This window comes from Gracilinanus agilis, chromosome 1, assembly GCF_016433145.1.
Source record: "Gracilinanus agilis isolate LMUSP501 chromosome 1, AgileGrace, whole genome shotgun sequence".
Taxonomy (NCBI): domain Eukaryota; kingdom Metazoa; phylum Chordata; class Mammalia; order Didelphimorphia; family Didelphidae; genus Gracilinanus; species Gracilinanus agilis.
The window spans coordinates 238,655,985-238,674,235 of NC_058130.1; the positions used below are offsets into that span (position 1 = coordinate 238,655,985).

An 18,251-nucleotide genomic window follows, 5' to 3' on the forward strand; every position below is an offset into this window, starting at 1 on the left:
TTGGCTGTGAGAGCTACAAACGCCACATTTTTTAAAACATAATTTCATGAGAGCCATACAGTGCTCACAGTGCGCTCCTGTAACAGTGCCTGAAAAAAAATTGGCTTTATGGCTCCTGCAGAAAGAGCCATATCTGGCCCTCAAAAGAGCCGGATATGGCTCAAGAGCCATAAGTTGCCGACCCCTGCATTAGGGAGTATTGGGAAACACATTTGGACAGTCAGATACTTCTGAATTATTCAGAGTCTCAAAACTTTGACAGAAATATTTAGAATAATAGAATCCCTGATTTGAAAGATAATTAAATGTCAGACAGTCCGCCTGAATTGAAAGATACTAAATTTGTCATTTAGATTCTAAAGATGTCATCTAGATTACTGAATTGTTAATCTCCACTATAGTATCTCTAAATCTCTTATTGGAGATAATGCCTTCATTTTGCAGATGAAGAAAACAAAATGTATGGAGGCTATATAACTTGGCTGAGATTACCTGGCTAGTTTTTGGCTGGCAGGACTAAAACCCTGGTTTATTTAACCCTAGTTTAGAGCCCCTTTTTGCTGATTGTAGCTGCCAGAAAGAAAGGAAGGAATTGTTTAATAGAAATATTCAAAGAAGAAAAGAAGCACTGACTGCATTAAGGATAAGAAAAAGTTTAGAGATTGGACTATTTTAGGAATGACAGTGCTATTAATAGAAATAGGAAAATCGGGGAAAGAGGCAAATTTTGGGTATAAGATGAGTTTGATTTTATACTTATTGAGATTATTCTAGATCAGCTACATAAAGGTTGTATCATATACAAGAAATAGGAATTGAAACATAGACTTAAAGAATCTCAGTTGGAGGAGACCTCAGGCAAAGTAGTGAAATTGAAAGAGTGGTGGATTTAGTTTCAAGACCTGGGTTCAAATTCCATGTTGGCCACTTGGTATATGACGTAGGGCAATTCCTTCTGTAAGAGTGATGGCATAGGGAGATAAGCAGAAGACCATGGACCATATAATATGGTAGAAAAAAATTGGATTTGAAGTCAGAAGACATGGCTTCAAATCATATCTCTGTTAATACCTATAGGAGTTTTATTTTCTTCATCTGTGAAATGAAGAAGTTAGACAAGACAATCTCTAAGATCTCTTCCAGGTTTAAATCCTATGGTCCTGTGACCTTCACAGCTAGGAGGCAGGAAGTAAAAGAAGAATAGAATAAAAAGATCAAGAAAGAGTAGTTGAAAAACTTAAGATTATTTCATATAAGTAAAAGGAGAGTTTTAAAGAGAGGATGTCATCATATTAAATGTTCATGTGATGTCAAGGAGAAAGAAAATTTAGAAAACTCAATGGAGTTTGTTTTGGTAACCTAAGTGTAATGATGGTAAAAGGAAGGAGATTAAAAAATAGATAGAGAGCATTAAAGGAAGAAGTAAATGGTGACAAATTAGAGGCAAACCACTTTTTTTTTTTTTAAACTCATACCTTCTGTCTTAGAATCAATACTATGTATTGGTTCCAAGGCAGAAGAATTGTAAGGGCTAGGCAATGGTGGTGGTGGTGGGGGGGGGTCCAAGTGACTTGCTCAGGGTTACACAGCTGGGAAGTGTCTGAGGCCAGATTTGAACCTAGGACTTCCCATCTCTAGGCCTGGCTCTCAATCCACTGAGCTACGCAGATGCCCCAAGGCAAATCACTCTTATAAAAAATTTAATTTTAAAAATATGAGAAATAGGAAACTATGGTTAAAAAACTGCTTGGGTTTTTTTTTATTGTTAAAGTAACTAAAGTTACTAAGCATATTTGAGGATAGAGGGAAATATTGAAGATGGTAAAAGAGTTAAAGATTAAATGTAGAAAATTAGTATCTTGGAAGGTAAGTGCTGAGATTTGAACATAAGGCTGGCAAAGTTAGTTTTGGATTTCAGATATACTTTCAGGAGGAAAAGATAGATTCATATCTATTCTAAATAATCCGTCTTAAATTGTAGGAATTTATGTGAAAAAATTATTTACTTATATCAAAACAGTGAGTGACAATGGATTTAGGAATTATACAATTGTAATGCTAGAAGGATATTTGGAAATCGGGAGAATTTGAGTCAATAAATCTGGGACTATAGGATCTGCCAGATAAGACCTCATATCTAAGCTAGTTGTCCTTCACTATAATATTCCCCAGACTTTCCTTCCTCTGAAAAAGGCAAGAGCATGCCCACTTTGTTTTTTTAATGGAATTTACCTTGGAACTTCCTTGGTAGTGATCTCTGAAATTTTAAGGAAATGAAAGTAACTTCTCCTTATACAAATGAAGTGATCTTTCTTCTATACCATCATTTGTACCCCATACTCCATTTTACAGGTTAGAAAACGGAAACCTAGAAGGGTTAAAACAAAGAAAACCATAAGACCAATTATAGTAGGATCTGGGACTTGAACCTTGGTTGCTTGATTTGTAGTCTACTATTCTTTGAAGTATACCATGAAACCTCTATGAAAGTTAATTTTTTTCCTTTAAAAAAATTGTGCAAAGCTTCAGATTTGTGGTAATAGTAAATATTCACATTTGAGTTTATAATTTTAAAGTGAGTTTGAAATCAAAGTTTGAGTTTAAACACCAAAGTATATGTTTCCTGTAAACTTTACCCCATAAGTGACCAGATTTTCTGTCTATTGCATTGTCTAGAAAGTAATAAAAGATTTAATAAATGCTCAGAGCTGTTTTCTTTCAAACTATTTTATTGCTCTTGCCAACATTATCTTTGGCTTTCTGACACATAGATACCTATGTTTTATATACACATGCATATACGTTTGGCTGTTCACTTGTTAGCTTTTTAGAAATGTTTATTTACTAATATGAAGTTAAATAAGTTCAGCTTAATTTACTTATTTATTCATACTTTATTTATTTGTTTGTTTATTTATTTATTTGTGCATTTATACAGTGATGGCATTATCAGAGTGTTTACAGAATCAGTAGATCGGACAGCTAGTCCTGAAGAACTTCAGGCTTTTGAAAAAGAACTTTCTCAGGCAACTATTGATTCAAAAACTGGTGATTTGGGGGACATTGATGCTGACCAGCTTCCAGGAAGAGAACATCTGAATGAACCTGGTAAATATTTTTTCTTGGGCAAAAATCTTTCCCTTTTGTGGAAGGATTATGGATAATTCATATGGATGTGACTTTATTAATTTTCCAAAATTGTAATTAAAGTGCCAGATAGAGTAGCTCTTAATCACTGAGTTGAAATTTCATACTAAGTAAGAAGAATACAGAATTCCCTCATATCTCTCATTACATCTGAGACAGAAACTTGCAGAAAGAAACATTAAATATAAATTAGAAACTAGAAACATTAAATATAAATTCACGTCTGTTTTTTTGTTTTTTGTCTTTGCTTTTGACTGAAGCTTTACTAAATTTTACTTTTAAAAAAGTTATTGGGAGAAAAATCACTCCAATCTATTAAAATACAGCTTATTAAAATGGAAATTAAAAGAAAGGTTACACATATATATTACCTGTCTCTATTTAGTTTAACAAGGGCATCAGTGATGCATAGTTTTTCAAACTATTCTTAATAAGCTCCCAGCACATGGCCAATAAATCAGTCGAATTATTTATTACTCCAATGGAAGGCTTAAAATATGAATAGACTGAAGTTAAATTCTTAGCCCATGGATAAATTCAAGCTAGGAGGAAATTCAAGTTAGGGTTATTAGCCTAAATTAAGGTTATATACTATGCTTTCTCAAACATGCTTTGATGCCATTGTTGGAGGCTATTTTTAAGCCTAAAAGTATAGATAGGCAGTAAAATATAATCTCATTTTTTTGTTTACTGGTCAAGTCAGCTCTTTGTTCAGTGTGAACAACCATCTGAGATTAAGATTAGAATCATTTGTTGACTTACTTAAAAGCAAAAAAAAATCTTCACATTAGAATATTTTTATTTTTTCACATACATTTAAGGATTGAGAATCTTTAATATTTGTAATCCTTTAAATTTCTTTTCAAGGTACTAGAGAAGGACAAACACGTCTGATCAAGGATGGGGAGAAAGTTGAAGCTTATCAGTGGAGTGTTAGTGATGGAAGGTGGTTGAAGATTGGTGATGTTGTTGGCTCATCTGGAGCTAATCAGCAAACATCTGGAAGAGTTTTATATGAAGGAAAAGTATGTTAACCATTGTTTTAATACTGATCTCTGCACCTAGCTTCTTTGAGCGACCACCATAGATTTCTGGAGATGTGGGTTTAAAAAAAAATGTTTTCTAAAAGAAGCAGACTTTTCATTCTATTTTTCTCTCATATTTTCTAACAGATCTTATTTCTTTCTAGATATAGAAATTTTAGCTGCCTTTTATGTCTTAGTTCAGGGATCTCAACATTTTTGTGGTGAGGACCTGCAGTGCCCTTCATAAGCAATTGACATTTAAATCAGGGAGATGTGGAGGTAGCCAACAGCAGGTTGCTCTCCTTATGGGTCAAGGAGAGCATTTGAAATGCCAGAATCACTTGATCATGGTCAACATGTTGTTGAGGACTCCTGCCTTTGATTTTTAAGAGTACAAAAAGGTGAGGGTGGATAGGGAGGGAGGAGGGTAAATATGTAGATACAACAATCAGTTAATGGATTATTACTTACCTTTTTATTGTGTACATTAGGATAGAATATCATTTCAATATAAGCATACTCAGCATTATGGTACCTGTATATATCAGAGGGGAGGTTTTTTCTGTTGACTTTTATCAAATTATGATCTTTTAGCCTGATTATGAGTTTCTTTTATTTTTCACTGGCAAATATGGACTATTATGGAGTAAAATTTCTATGTTGCTGAACAAAAAGCATATTTTGTTTTGCTTTACTTCTAATAAGTTCTTAGCTCCTATTTTTGCATACTTTGATTTGTAAAGATAAACTCATGATCAAGTTTTAGTTTTGAGAGACTTTGCAAACCATAATTTGCTATATAAATGTAAGCCCTTACTAAAGGCAGCTGGTAGGTTGGGCAGTAGATAGAGTAATGGACCTGGAATCAGGAAGCTCTGAGTTTATAACTTGACTGAGACACTTAATAACCTTGTAGATCTATGCAAACCATTTAACCTGTTTACCTCAGTTTCCTCATTTGTAAAATAGGGATAATAACAGCACCCACCTTCCAGGGTTGTTGTGAGGATCAAATGAGAATATTTGTAAAGCTCTTTACAAATCTTAAAGCATTATACAAATACTAGATATTTTTTTCTCCAGTCATAATAGTCTACTGTAATTGTCATTAAAGAGATCTGGGTACAAACCTTGCTTTTGTTGCTTACTAGTTATGTGACTGGGGGGGAAAGTTACTTAAACTCTTAAGTTTTCTAGTCCATAAAATGAAAATAATGAAACTTTAAGTAACTTCTACCTCAGAGGGTGGCTGCAAGGCTCAAATGAGATAATCCATGTAAGTCACTTTGCAAATTTTGAAGTATTTGGTAATGTTTTTTATTAATAATAAAGTAAACAAATATGTATTAATGCTTATAATAAAAAATTAACATGCTTTGAAAGTCAAAAATTTAAGGTACTAGATGAAAATGGTAAATACAACTTGATTTTTTTTTTTACCCCTTAACTTTCTGTCTTAGAATCAGTACTGTGTTTTGGTTCTAATGCAGAAGAGCGGTATGGGATAGGCAATAGGGTTTAAGTGAATTGACCAGGATCACATGGCTAGGAAGTATCTGAGGTCAGATTTGAATCCAGGACATCCTATCTCTGGGCCTGGCTCCGAATCCACTGACCCATCTAGTTGCCCCAATTTGATGTTTAAAAAAAAAACTGCCTTGATGGTACAGCTAAGTGGCTCAGTGGATTGAGAGGCAGGCTTAAAGACAGTAGGTTCTGGGTTCAAATGTGACCTCAGACACTTCTTAGCCGTATGGCCCTGGGCAAATCACTTAAATCCCATGGCCTAGCCCCTGCTGCTCTTCTGCCTTGGAATCACTATACAATCTTAATTCTAGGATGGCAGGTAAGGGTGTCGAAAAAAAACAAAACAAAACAAAACCAAAAAACCCATCTGTGTAGATATCTATAATTTTTCATACTTACTATTTGTGTTACCTTAAATGAAAGGTGAAAAAGATGTCAAACTATTTCCCCTTTGTATTTATTTTTAAAGGAATTTGATTATGTTTTTACAATTGATGTCAATGAAAGCGGGCCTTCCTACAAGTTGCCATATAATACCAGTGACGATCCTTGGTTGACAGCATACAACTTTTTGCAGAAGAATGATCTAAATCCCATGTTTTTGGATCAAGTGGCCAAATTTATTATTGATAACACAAAAGGGCAGACATTGGGAAATGTGAACACTGATTTTTCAGACCCATTTACAGGTAAGGATGGAGCAAATTATGCCTTTATTGGTAATGTTTGATATTTTTTGTGTTAGGGAGTAATTTGGGGAGGGATTTTTCTTCTTTAGCCTGTTTAAGAGATCTAAAATTATTTTTAAAACTTCTGCTCCACAACAGGTTAATAAATATGTAAATTTATAATAATAAAACTTAAAGTTCTTTAGTGTAGTTGAAACATAGAAACAGCTGCAAGTCATTTCAAATATATTTAACTATATCTACAATTTATTATCTAGAATTTATTTAAATAATTTCTTCAAAGTGGTATTTGAAATTTTTAAAAGTTTTTAAAAATGAGATTCCTTAAAGTTGTAGTAAATTTCAAGAATGAACATTTTTAAACGTAGTTCTTATATAAAACATTTTAATAGATCTGATGTTTACCAATATTAGAATTAGGCACAAACAAATAAAATGGAACAAATAACTTTTTATTCTACAAGTTTGTATGTCATGACTTTAGCATTCTCAATAGATTTTCCCATAGAGATTGTGTTGTGTAAATGGTGATTAGATTCTCAGGCTGACCACTGGCTGAATGAAGTAAGTGATGAACTTCACTAGTAATGGTATTAGCCTGAATTTAAGTCCTAGGTGTTGAGTGTTATGTGATAAAAGAGGGAGATAATTGATTTTTTCTTATCCTAAATGCAAAATTAGAATTAAGTTGAATTTTTTTGTTTTAAACTTTATTTCTTTCTGCATACCTCCCCTAATGCCAAACTTCTTAATGCACATATTTCCCAGGCCTTTAGGTACATGATCTGCTTATATTGTATTAAAGTCATCACTGTGGAATCCTACCTAAGTCTGCTTCCAGATTTGTTTCTTGCTCCAAATCTGCCTTTTCTATAGTCAAAATTTCAAATGAATAATCTCAGGTGCTAAAAGTGCAATCTAATTGAATAAATTAATATTCATGTATATTCCCCTTCATCTTTTGGAAGTACCTACATTTCTTAAAAAAAAAAAAAAAGATCCTTTTTATCCAAACAACCTTTTATTTGGTAGAATTTTAGAAGGTTGGACAGAGGAGCCACTAAGATCTAGGTTCAAGTCCTAGTTTTGACTCTGTTGCCCTGGTCAAGTCACTTAACCACTTAGTGTTCTAGGTACCTCTCTAAGTCAAAGAGCAAGTGTCTACCCAGTAATGCCTTGTATAAATGAAATCACAAGTTCATCCCCTATCCTGTGGGGAAAAAAAGGGTAGGACAGTGTTGAAGACATGGCACAGGTGCAGAGCCAGCATTTCGGTTGCTGCTCTGTTCCCCATCTTCTTTGCAGTGAGGACATTTTTTATATGCTCCACCCCTCTTATCCAGCTGCCCAAAAGCATGTATTTCCTCCCTCAGCTTTCTCCCATAATGTGGAGGGCTCACAGACAGCTTGAATTTGCTCTTTGGGCACTTGAACTCTAAAAAGGTTCGCCAATGTTGGGCTAGGAGTACTACCACAATTTTAGGCCAATCTTTCTCTGAGAATCTCTAGGTCAGTTTTTCGTAGTTGTTGATATTTTCTATAGCTTCTTCCACCTCTGAACAAACAAATTTGTGAAAAGCTCCAAACTTTAAAATGGATATAGCAATTGTTGGGGGAAGAGTTGTGAGTTATTTTATCTTGACTGTTCTTAATGTGCCACTTTAGTAGATAACCCTTTCTAAAAGTGACTTAAGGCTGACTAAATGATTCTCAACAGATTATCTGGGGACCAAGAATACAGCAGTAGCATTAGAGAATCTCCCTTTAATTCCCACAGCTTCTCCTAGCACTCTGAATGGGAGATATAACTAAAGTATGGGGATATACATTTAGGTCATGTGAGCTTTGAGGACCCTTATCCAGCCTCTCACTCCTACCAATGAGTCAGGGCCCCAGGCAGAGCTTAGCTATATTTCCTCCGATTTTTTCTTAAATTGAGAAAATATTTATAAAACTCTTAGTACAGTGTCTGGCACATAGTAGGCTCTTTAATAAATTCTTGTTTTCTTCTCTTTCTCCTATATGTTCAGGAATTACTTTCTAGTGGTATCATTTCAAATTCTCACTAAGTGATTCAAATTCTTACAAATTCCTACCAAGATTATCAGAGAATGTGTTATTTGTAATAAAAATTTTATCTTAGTTTACCTTTTTTCTGTTTTGAAACTCTTGAACTTCATTTTAGTAGATCAGTTTGACTAAAAATAAATGAGAACAGAAAGGATTGTTCTGCCTAAGAATTGAAGAACGTGGGACTTTTTTCCACCTCTCCTGCTCATTTACCTTGCTGTGAAGCATCTGTAGGGCATAAGACCACTTGGATATTGGATAGCTGCAGGCAGTATAACTCTATCCCTAAAATTCTCAATTAATTCTTTTCACTTGCAAAATTGTTTTTTGTAGTTTTATACCTTTTTTGGGGGGGAAGGGGGTCCAGTGATATATATTCAGTAAGTAGTACCTACTTTGTGGAAAAACATTTTAGAACAGAACAATAGTATGACTTTTATTAACCTGCATTATGATAGATCATTTCATTTTTGTTTTAAAACTCTACAGGTGGTGGTCGTTATGTTCCAGGTTCTTCTTCTGGATCAGATGTGTCAGCTGCTGCAGATCCTTTTACAGGTAAAGAGCTTTGTTGATATTTTTATTCCTGAATATATAATACTTTTTGGTTTAAGAAATATTGAGGAAATGATCTATTTGTATATCTCGTTAAAATCTGTATTCCTAACATGGATATCTCATCTTCTCCTTTATCTTGCATTTCTTGTTTTCTGTCAAGATTTCTTAACTGATTATGCCACTGTCACTTAAACCAACATTCATCATCTTCTCCAGCAAACCATACCTCATTTCCAGCTGTTCCATTGCCATAGATGACATTACAGTCATCCCTCACTATATTGTGGTTCATTTATTGAGGCTTCAATGTATCATAGTTTAAAAAAAAATCTAATTCTTAATCACAAAGTTTTCGCTATATAGGGGGATTTTGTGGATGAATACTGTAGTGTAAACAATGGAAGTGCAGTATGCCACTCCTGCTTGTGCAAGTTTGCCAATGTGAGATTGTACACTATTGGCTGATGAAATGAAAGGTGCAAAACCACAGCACTGTGTTCTGTATCCTGGGCGTTGATTGGCTTAGCAATTATAGCATTGATGTGTTTGCTCTCCTGCTACTTTACGGATTTTCATCTATCCTAAGGGTCTCTGGAATGTAACTCTGACAATAGGTGAGAGAATCACTGTACTATCTTCACACTTCCTCCAAGCTCATAAAATTTGGAATCATCTGACTCATTTTTCTTATCTCAAGAAGCAGTCCACTGAAAAAGTCAACTGACTCTTCTTCCATTGCAGCTATTGAATTTCTTCCTTTGATCAAAACTAGCATTTTTCTGTCTCTTAGGCTAAACTCATGTTTGGCAGCCTCTTTACCTTAAAATCCATTATATGTGCAAGTACAAGTACTATCCCAATAGCCAACCATTTCTATTAATTTATTCACAGATTGCTCAAATTCTATTTTCAACTAGAAGCATTTTCATAGTAGCTTTTCTCTAGTCAGCAATTAATTTAAACAAACAAACAACTTATTGTCACTCAACTGATTTCCTGAGCCTTTTGTACATTATTTTAACTTCTCGATTGAGATGTTTTCACCTTCAGAATTTATTCACAGTTAATTATATTTCTATTTCAAATGGAAGTAGGAGACCCATGTTCAATAAAGTCATGGTTCCACTGAAATATTCAAATATAACTACTTTGTACTTATTTGGTATTTTAAAAAATCAAGTGATATGCAAAAAGAAAGTGCTCCATAAGAAATTTTTAATTAAAAATAAAATAATTTGTGAATATATGCTACTAATTCCAGGATTATTTTTTAGGTTCAGGTCGTTATGTTCCTGGTTCAACAAGTAGCACTGGAGTACCTTCAGCTGGAACTGACCGATTTACAGGTAAATTCTTTAAAATTTACCCAAATCTTTAAGCTTTTAAAAAATTATTTTTAAACAGTATTTCCCCCCAAATTTTCCTTCTTATTAAAGAACCCACATTGCTTCTTAAACACTAAATCAAATTCCAACTTCTTTGCCTAGTTTTCAAGGACTTTGACAATAAGTTTCACCACTTTCGTGCAATATTATTTTGCCCTACTCTGCCGCTCAGTCAAAAAATTTTTTTAATGCTTTACTGGGTGCCAGGCATTATGCTGAGCGATGCTGAGCAATAAGGAGAAAGGCAAAAATACTCTGCCCTTCAGGTGCTTTCATTCTCTCAGGAGATGCATAAATAAGTAGGTATATAACATGATACAGAGAGGGTAAGGCTAGCAGCTGGGAGTACTAGGGAAAAGACTTCTGCAAAAGAAGAAAGAGATTTGAACTGAAAGAATTCAGGGAAACTTAAGAAGCAAAGGTAAAAGGGGAAAGAATATTACAAGTATAGGGAACAGCCAGTACAAAGGCAGGGAGATGGTTTGGTTTACTTCACTGATTTTATACAAGCCATTCTCATCCTGATTTTTGTTCACTGGTCATCCTTTCTCCTAATTGGAATGCCCTTTTCCCTTCTTTCTTCTCTCCCTTTAAATCCTGCTCTAGTTCTCTAATTCCAGTCCAACCTTTTCCATTAAGCCTTCGCTGATTTTTACTAGCACACAGTGACCACTAAGTCCTTTCAACTCCTTAATATGGTTAGCAAGATAGTATTTTTAATGGTGGTCTTTACCTATAATTGTTTTCATTTTAAAGTCTTAGCTCTTCAATAAGATTATAAAATCCTGAAGTGTAGGCAGGTAGGGGCCATTTGATCTTCTTGCTTTCATCTCAAAATACCTAACATTAATACTTAGTTCATATTAGACATTTGATTAATTAAGAAAAAACCAGATAGAACACTTATTAAGTACCTACTGTGTGCAGAACAGTACTAGGTGCTAAGGATAATATAAAATTTTGATGAGATAATTCTTGCTTTTATTGAGCCTTTAGGTAAATCCTTGTAAGACAACAAACAAAATGATTGAGGAACTTAAAAAACTGTAGGAAAATGTTTTTCTTCATTCTTGTGCATACTAAGTGTTAGTACATTTGGAGTACCAAATTTCTGCTATATTTTGTATTAAAAAAGAAAAAACTGTCTTTTTCTTTGGTTGTAAACTCAATTTATGTGCATATTTAACTATTAGAATAAATTCATAATTATACTTCAGGGAATTAGGCCTGTGGTCTTGATGAGGGTCCTTGGTCATTTGTAGATCATCAAAAAATTCTATTCTCATTCTATGTGACTCTTGCCTGTGTACTCCTGTGAGTCTTTCATAGCTTAAGTTTTACCTCTTCTTTGTAGTTTAAAAATACCACAAAGAAATTTGCTTCTTTGCATCTAGATCTCTAGCTTACATTTCTTGTTTTCCACATTTGTGCATTTGAACATATAGCTTAAAGCCATGGGCTATATTGCTAAGTCCTTTGTTAGATTTTGTTTCCTATGAATTATTCTATATGCCTTGCCGTTCTGTCTTACATTGTTGCTACCCTGTTGTGTCTAGCATAGACGTTTTTCTCTTTCTTTTTTCAGTTTACAACCTTTTTTATTACAGTTATAAAACTGGGAAAATATTTTTATGAGACCTTGTTTATTATTAGTAGGCTCCTGGCTCAGGGTAGAGTGTATCATTTCTGTATTTTAAACCAACGTTCAGAAATGAAAATTCTGTTTATTCATACCATCCTTTTTTTTTTTGAGTAATTTTTATTTTTTGCTTTTCTTAAGGAAAACGATACAATCACCAAAACATGAACAATTCCAAATTCAAAGGACAGAAAAATAGAATTATGTTTTAAACCATAAATCTTTACACATATAAATTGTTTTTTAAAGTATATAATAAATTTAACATATTAGTTTCAAAGCTGTCAATCAGTAAGCACTTATTAAGTACTTATTATGCCAGGTATTGTGCCAAGAATTGGTATTACAAAGAAAGGTAAAAGCAAGGTTCTTGCTCTCAAGCAGCTCCCATTCTAATGGAGAACACAACATGCAAACAACAATGTGCTTAGCAGTTTTATGCAGTATTAAATGGGAGGTAACCTTAAAAGAAAGGTACTTAGGATGCAAAGAAAGGAGGGACTAGGAAAGCTTTCTAAAATAAAATGGGATTAGATTTGAGTGCTAAGGAGTCAGGAGGCCAAGGTGGATAGGGAAGGCATCTCGGGCATCAGTGATAATTAGTGAAATAAATAATTAGTGAAAAGGCATAGTTGGGGATAGAGTCCTGAGTGAATGGAACAGCGAGGTTGATGTTGCTAGATTGTTGACTGTGAAAGGGAATAAAATCTAAGAAATGGAAAAGTAGAAAGGGGTCAGGTTATGAAGGCTTTTAAAAGCCAAACAATGGACTTTATATTTCTTACCAGAGATAATAGGGAATCACTGGAGTTTTATTATTTTTTGGGGGTGGTGGTGTTTGTGACATGATCAGGTCTATTCTTTAAGATCCATGGCAGTAGAGTGGAGTATAGATTGGAATAAGGAGAAATCTGGCAGGGAAACTAGCTCCAAAAGCTGTTGCAATATTCCAGGTGTGAGATGATAAAAGCCTGTACCAATGTGTCTGTGTGAGTGGAAAAAAGGGAACATAGAAGCAATGTGATGGAAGAAACAACAGATTGGATATGTGGAGCTGGTGTGAGTGAGGAATCCAAGATCATGATTGGGTCACAAGCTTTGATGAATGGGAGGACGGTGTTGTATTAGGAAAATTGGGAAGTGGGTAGGATTTAGGCTAGATAATGAATTTTGGGCTGTTGTCTATTATTATAGTATGAATTTCCTTCTTGTGTGTTTAATGTTTAGAATTTCTTTTCATTTTTACACATTTGCTAGACTCTATCACTTCCAATGACACTGTCCCCTACATTAAAAACAATAGTCCCCTTTTAATAAATAAGCATAGTTAAGCAAAAATATCCACAAAATGAATGATCTTCTCCAGAAATGTTCATATTGTTCTGTACGTCTAAACCATCTCCTTTCAAAGGTCTTGATTATCATGCTTCACCATTTGACCCCTGGAGCCACAGTTCTTAAAACTCTATCACAACTGTTTTTCTTTACAGTGTTATAGTTATTGCATAAATTGTTTTGGTTTAGAAGAACATTTTTATCAAATCATACAAGATTTCTCATGTATTTCTGAACCCATTCCCTTTATCATTTTGACACTATTTTAACAACTATGTCATTTCTGAATTCTGCTTTGAGTTGTCAGCAGTTGTGTCCTTAACATAAATTTCTTGCTCAAAACTTTGTAACTTTTAGTAATGCTTTCTAGATTGCTTTTTTTGTGTGTATGAATCTACAAAACTGAGTAGTATCACGTCTGAAAAGTTTGAAGAGGTTTTCTTTTATGTACTAGGTAAATATTCTAAGAAAATTCAGTTTATAAATAAATGAACATAAATCTCCTACTCTTTGCCAGGCACTTGTGCTAAGTGCTTAGGGATACAACAAGAAGCAAAAGATAGTCCCTACTCTCAAGGAATTTACAGACTAGTAAGATGGAAGACCTTATTATTGTCATCAGGTAGACCTACAGTACCCTGATACCCCTTAATAGGGATTTATCCATCACTACCATTTTTCTTCTTATGAATCTTACTGGATAACCTTTCTCCTGGTGACTCTTGTGGATCCACATCATCATTTCTTGGAGTGCAAGAAGTTTATTCTTCATCAGAAGATCTTGTCTTTTTTCTCATAGAAAACTCTGTAAAGTTTCTGTTAATAGAAAGAATCTTCTACCATTTAGTTTGAAATGTTCAATGGTTCTTTCCTTTCTCATTTTTGTCAGATTTTTCTACTTCTTAATATCCTGATACCATCAAAATTCAGTTCTGCTTCAAATTCTGTTTCATTTTTACCTTTTTTTTTCCCATCCATTTTTAAAGGACTCTTCATTTTTCCTGAGTCTGAAAAGATATTCTACAAGTTCCTTTACCTTCATCCTTAGAGGCAGTTCAGCCTATACTTTTGAGTGTAAATAGCAACAGAAAGACATTTTTTACAGTTAGCTGCAAAATTATCCTTTCTTCATACTTTCTACGAGGACCTTGATCTCTTTCATTTTGGTTAGTAACTCTTTTAATCACCTCCCATGGTGATGAGAATTAGTAAGTGGCAAATAGCATTTTTTTTCCCATGCTACTTTCTGCATGGAAATCAACATATTTAGACGTATTGTGTGTGTTTTCAGTATGAACTGACTTTAATTGGACTTCATGCTAGGGTTTTCTATTGGCTTGTTTTCCCCTCTTTTTTAAGCCATACTACTGGTCTTCCACCATCATCTCCCATAATGTTTGGTTAACTGATTTGTCCTCTAGACCTGTTTTACCCATGGCTGAAAAATTTTTGTTCTTTGGCAGAAATCTTGATTGCTGACTTAGACAGTTCTAAGTGAGTGGGAGGGGGAGTTGTCTTTTGGATTCTTAAATTGTAGTGACTGTTTTATCACTTAAACTTCTCTAAGAAATTATCAATCAATATTTTTACTTTTGTCCATTTCCATTTTTAGAAGCAACAACTTTGAAAAATAGGTCAGTTTGTAGTTGCTATGAGTCACATGCAATGTCTCCTCATCTTTTCCCTTTCTTCTAACATAGTGATTAAAATTTTTGCATTAACTAGTCTGGCAATACACAGAGCTCCTTGGTAAATGACTCACACTTCAGTAAACAGACATTTCTTGTCTTCCAAGATAGTCAAATAGCCTTCTGACTATTCCCAAAGTATGATACATAAGTTATAGATTACAAGCTAGAAGAGTTATGAGGCTTCTGGTTACTTTATGCCTTTTGAATCTTTAAATTCTTAATTGTGAAATAATTTCCAATGTAGTTTTTGCTGTCCTTCCCTATGCCCACCTTCATGCTGGAGTCACCATTATTAAGGTATGTTATGTTGACTTAGTATGAAGTATTTTGTCGGATTCTTTCTAGATTTTCCTTGCCTCATTGCTTATCAGGTGTTGTATATAATTTACATTTACAGTGGTCTTTTTGCTTAAAATCAGATTACTGGTAATTGTGTTTTCAGTATAGTAGCCTTAGGGTTTTTAAATTTATCTTTCTGAATGTAATCGGCCAATTAAAAATTATCAGGTATTTACTGAATGCCTGTTGCACATGGTACTCTAAGGGAAGGCATGCAAAATACAAAAAATGTACAGCTTACATCTTAAACAACTTTGCAGTTTTGTTGTGAGGAGACAATATACTAAGTGATAGGTTTGCTTTTCTTGCTTTTCTGTAGTATTTTACATTCTCTGTTATGTCAGGAGCCTTGTCCTCCACTTTTTAGTAACTTAGGATGTTTCTATGGTATAAGCAATAACTGATTTAGAAGGGGGGAATAATCCAGAGGTTAGAGTTATTAGAAAAGTTGTTGCTGGAAATAGTAGTAGTTTTCTGTTTCACATTTATTTTGTGATCTATCAATATATTAGTCACTTTGAAGTCATACATTATACAGATGTCAAAAGTTTAAGTAGCAGAGTGGACCTTTTCTGTTTATATTTCTTCTCCAGCATTTTATTAGAAAACATCCATTTTTAAAACTCTTACCTTTTGCTTAGTAATAATTCCAAGACTGAAGATTGGCAAGGGGCTGGGGCATTTGGAATAAAGTGACTTTCCCAGAGTCACACAGCTGGGAAGTGTCTGAGGCCAGATTTGAACCTAGGTTCTCTTAACTCCAGACATGGCACTCTATCTTCTGTGTCATCTAGCTGTCCCCATTTTTAGAAAATTACATATATATGTGTGTATATATATATATATATATATATATATATATATATATATATATATGATGTATATGTAATTAATACATCATAAGCAAATGATCCCTAAAATGTATTAAATTATGAATACTGTTGAAATAGTTTGTTTTCATGCTTTGAACCATTGAAATTTTGAATTGTGGTAATAAAAATATTTCAATAAAAAACCTCATTAAGAACTTATTTTTATAACAATCTTCATTACAATAATCTTTCTAATAGGTAGTGGTGTCTTCCAGTCATCTCCACTTAAAGCATTAAATATATATTTTCCCAAGAAGGAAGCTGTTACATTTGATCAGGCCAACCTGACACAAATACTGGGTGAGTTCAGTTTTATCATTAATTAAATTTTGTATGTATCACTAAGCATCAACATAGATATTTAGTGATTCTATCAGAGATTACATACTTTGAAAATATTTGTTAACTTANACATATATATGTGTGTATATATATATATATATATATATATATATGATGTATATGTAATTAATACATCATAAGCAAATGATCCCTAAAATGTATTAAATTATGAATACTGTTGAAATAGTTTGTTTTCATGCTTTGAACCATTGAAATTTTGAATTGTGGTAATAAAAATATTTCAATAAAAAACCTCATTAAGAACTTATTTTTATAACAATCTTCATTACAATAATCTTTCTAATAGGTAGTGGTGTCTTCCAGTCATCTCCACTTAAAGCATTAAATATATATTTTCCCAAGAAGGAAGCTGTTACATTTGATCAGGCCAACCTGACACAAATACTGGGTGAGTTCAGTTTTATCATTAATTAAATTTTGTATGTATCACTAAGCATCAACATAGATATTTAGTGATTCTATCAGAGATTACATACTTTGAAAATATTTGTTAACTTAGTCAAACAAGTTTTTTAAAATTACACTTCTCTTCACAATGATTACATATTACAGATGGTTCTTTCTATAAATTGGGAATGAAGGAACTAAAACTGGGAGATTTTTTTGAGAATCAGCTTCTAAAGACAGCTTATGGTCACCTATCTAGCAAATGTCTTAGGCAGGATTCAGATTCAGACCTTTCTTGGCATGGGATCCAGAGTACTTTGTGCTCCAACAAACACATTGTCTTGTTATGATTAAAGTAACACAAATTAAATCATTTAGTTGCTTTTGGATTTTTTAGAGGGGAAATACAGACTACTGACTAATTCAAGTTTTGGTTTTTTATTTTTCCCTTTAGATCAAACCTGTAGTTTTGATAGATTAAAAAAGTACACAGACAAGAAGCAAAACACCTTAGAATTTCTTGAGAAATAATAGGTTAATAACAGGTACACAAAGTTCATTCCTCCAAGTTGTACTCCCACTTTGTCCCCAAGTGATTTTCTGGTACTTTATCTTGTCTGACTTCAGAAAGACAATTTTAGATGTCAGTTTTGAATCTCTACTCTGATTATAATATAAGAATCAAATTAGACTTATTTAGATACTAGGAATATTTCATAGACTATATTAGAGTCAGAAGGGACTTTAGAAATCACAGAAATTCTTCTAGTGCTAAATGTTTCTAGCTTCTAAGGCATTTAAAACTTGTTAATACAATTTTTTTAAATCAGAGACTTCTCAAGGACAAAAGATTGTTTTCTTCCCGTAGTGCATCCTATTATACACAATACTGTGCAAACATTTGACAACTAAATGTTGATTGGCTGATTATAAATGATGTGGCTGTTAATTTAATGGTTTTAGCTTTGGTTTCATCCTAGGTAAATTAAAAGAACTTAATGCAACTGCACCTGAAGAACAGAAGTTAACTGAAGATGACTTGGTACTTCTTGAAAAGATACTGTCTCTAACAAGTAATAACTCTGCAGAAGGACCCACAACTCACCAACTTCAGACTTTGTGGAAAGCTGTTAACTGGCCTGAAGGTATATAAAAACTTTTAAAAAGGGAGAGTTTTAGTGATTTTAAAAGAAAATCAGTTTATCTGTTTTCATTGGGTTTTTA

The 18,251-nt window shown here is 33.5% G+C and overlaps 1 protein-coding gene across 2 annotated transcripts in view; it reads left to right on the plus strand.

Moving 5' to 3' along the window:
* The window catches only part of PLAA (phospholipase A2 activating protein), a 32,012-nt gene that overhangs the window by 12,518 nt on the left and 1,243 nt on the right, over nucleotides 1-18,251 (plus strand). The window contains exons 7-13 of one of the 2 annotated variants that reach the window (XM_044660652.1): nucleotides 2,939-3,108; nucleotides 4,015-4,172; nucleotides 6,169-6,388; nucleotides 8,948-9,016; nucleotides 10,291-10,362; nucleotides 16,476-16,577; nucleotides 18,008-18,172. In XM_044660652.1, the coding sequence (XP_044516587.1) occupies nucleotides 2,939-3,108; nucleotides 4,015-4,172; nucleotides 6,169-6,388; nucleotides 8,948-9,016; nucleotides 10,291-10,362; nucleotides 16,476-16,577; nucleotides 18,008-18,172 (956 nt within the window). The remainder of the gene's footprint in view (nucleotides 1-2,938; nucleotides 3,109-4,014; nucleotides 4,173-6,168; nucleotides 6,389-8,947; nucleotides 9,017-10,290; nucleotides 10,363-16,475; nucleotides 16,578-18,007; nucleotides 18,173-18,251) is intronic. The other variant, XM_044660660.1, reaches the window with a different exon arrangement.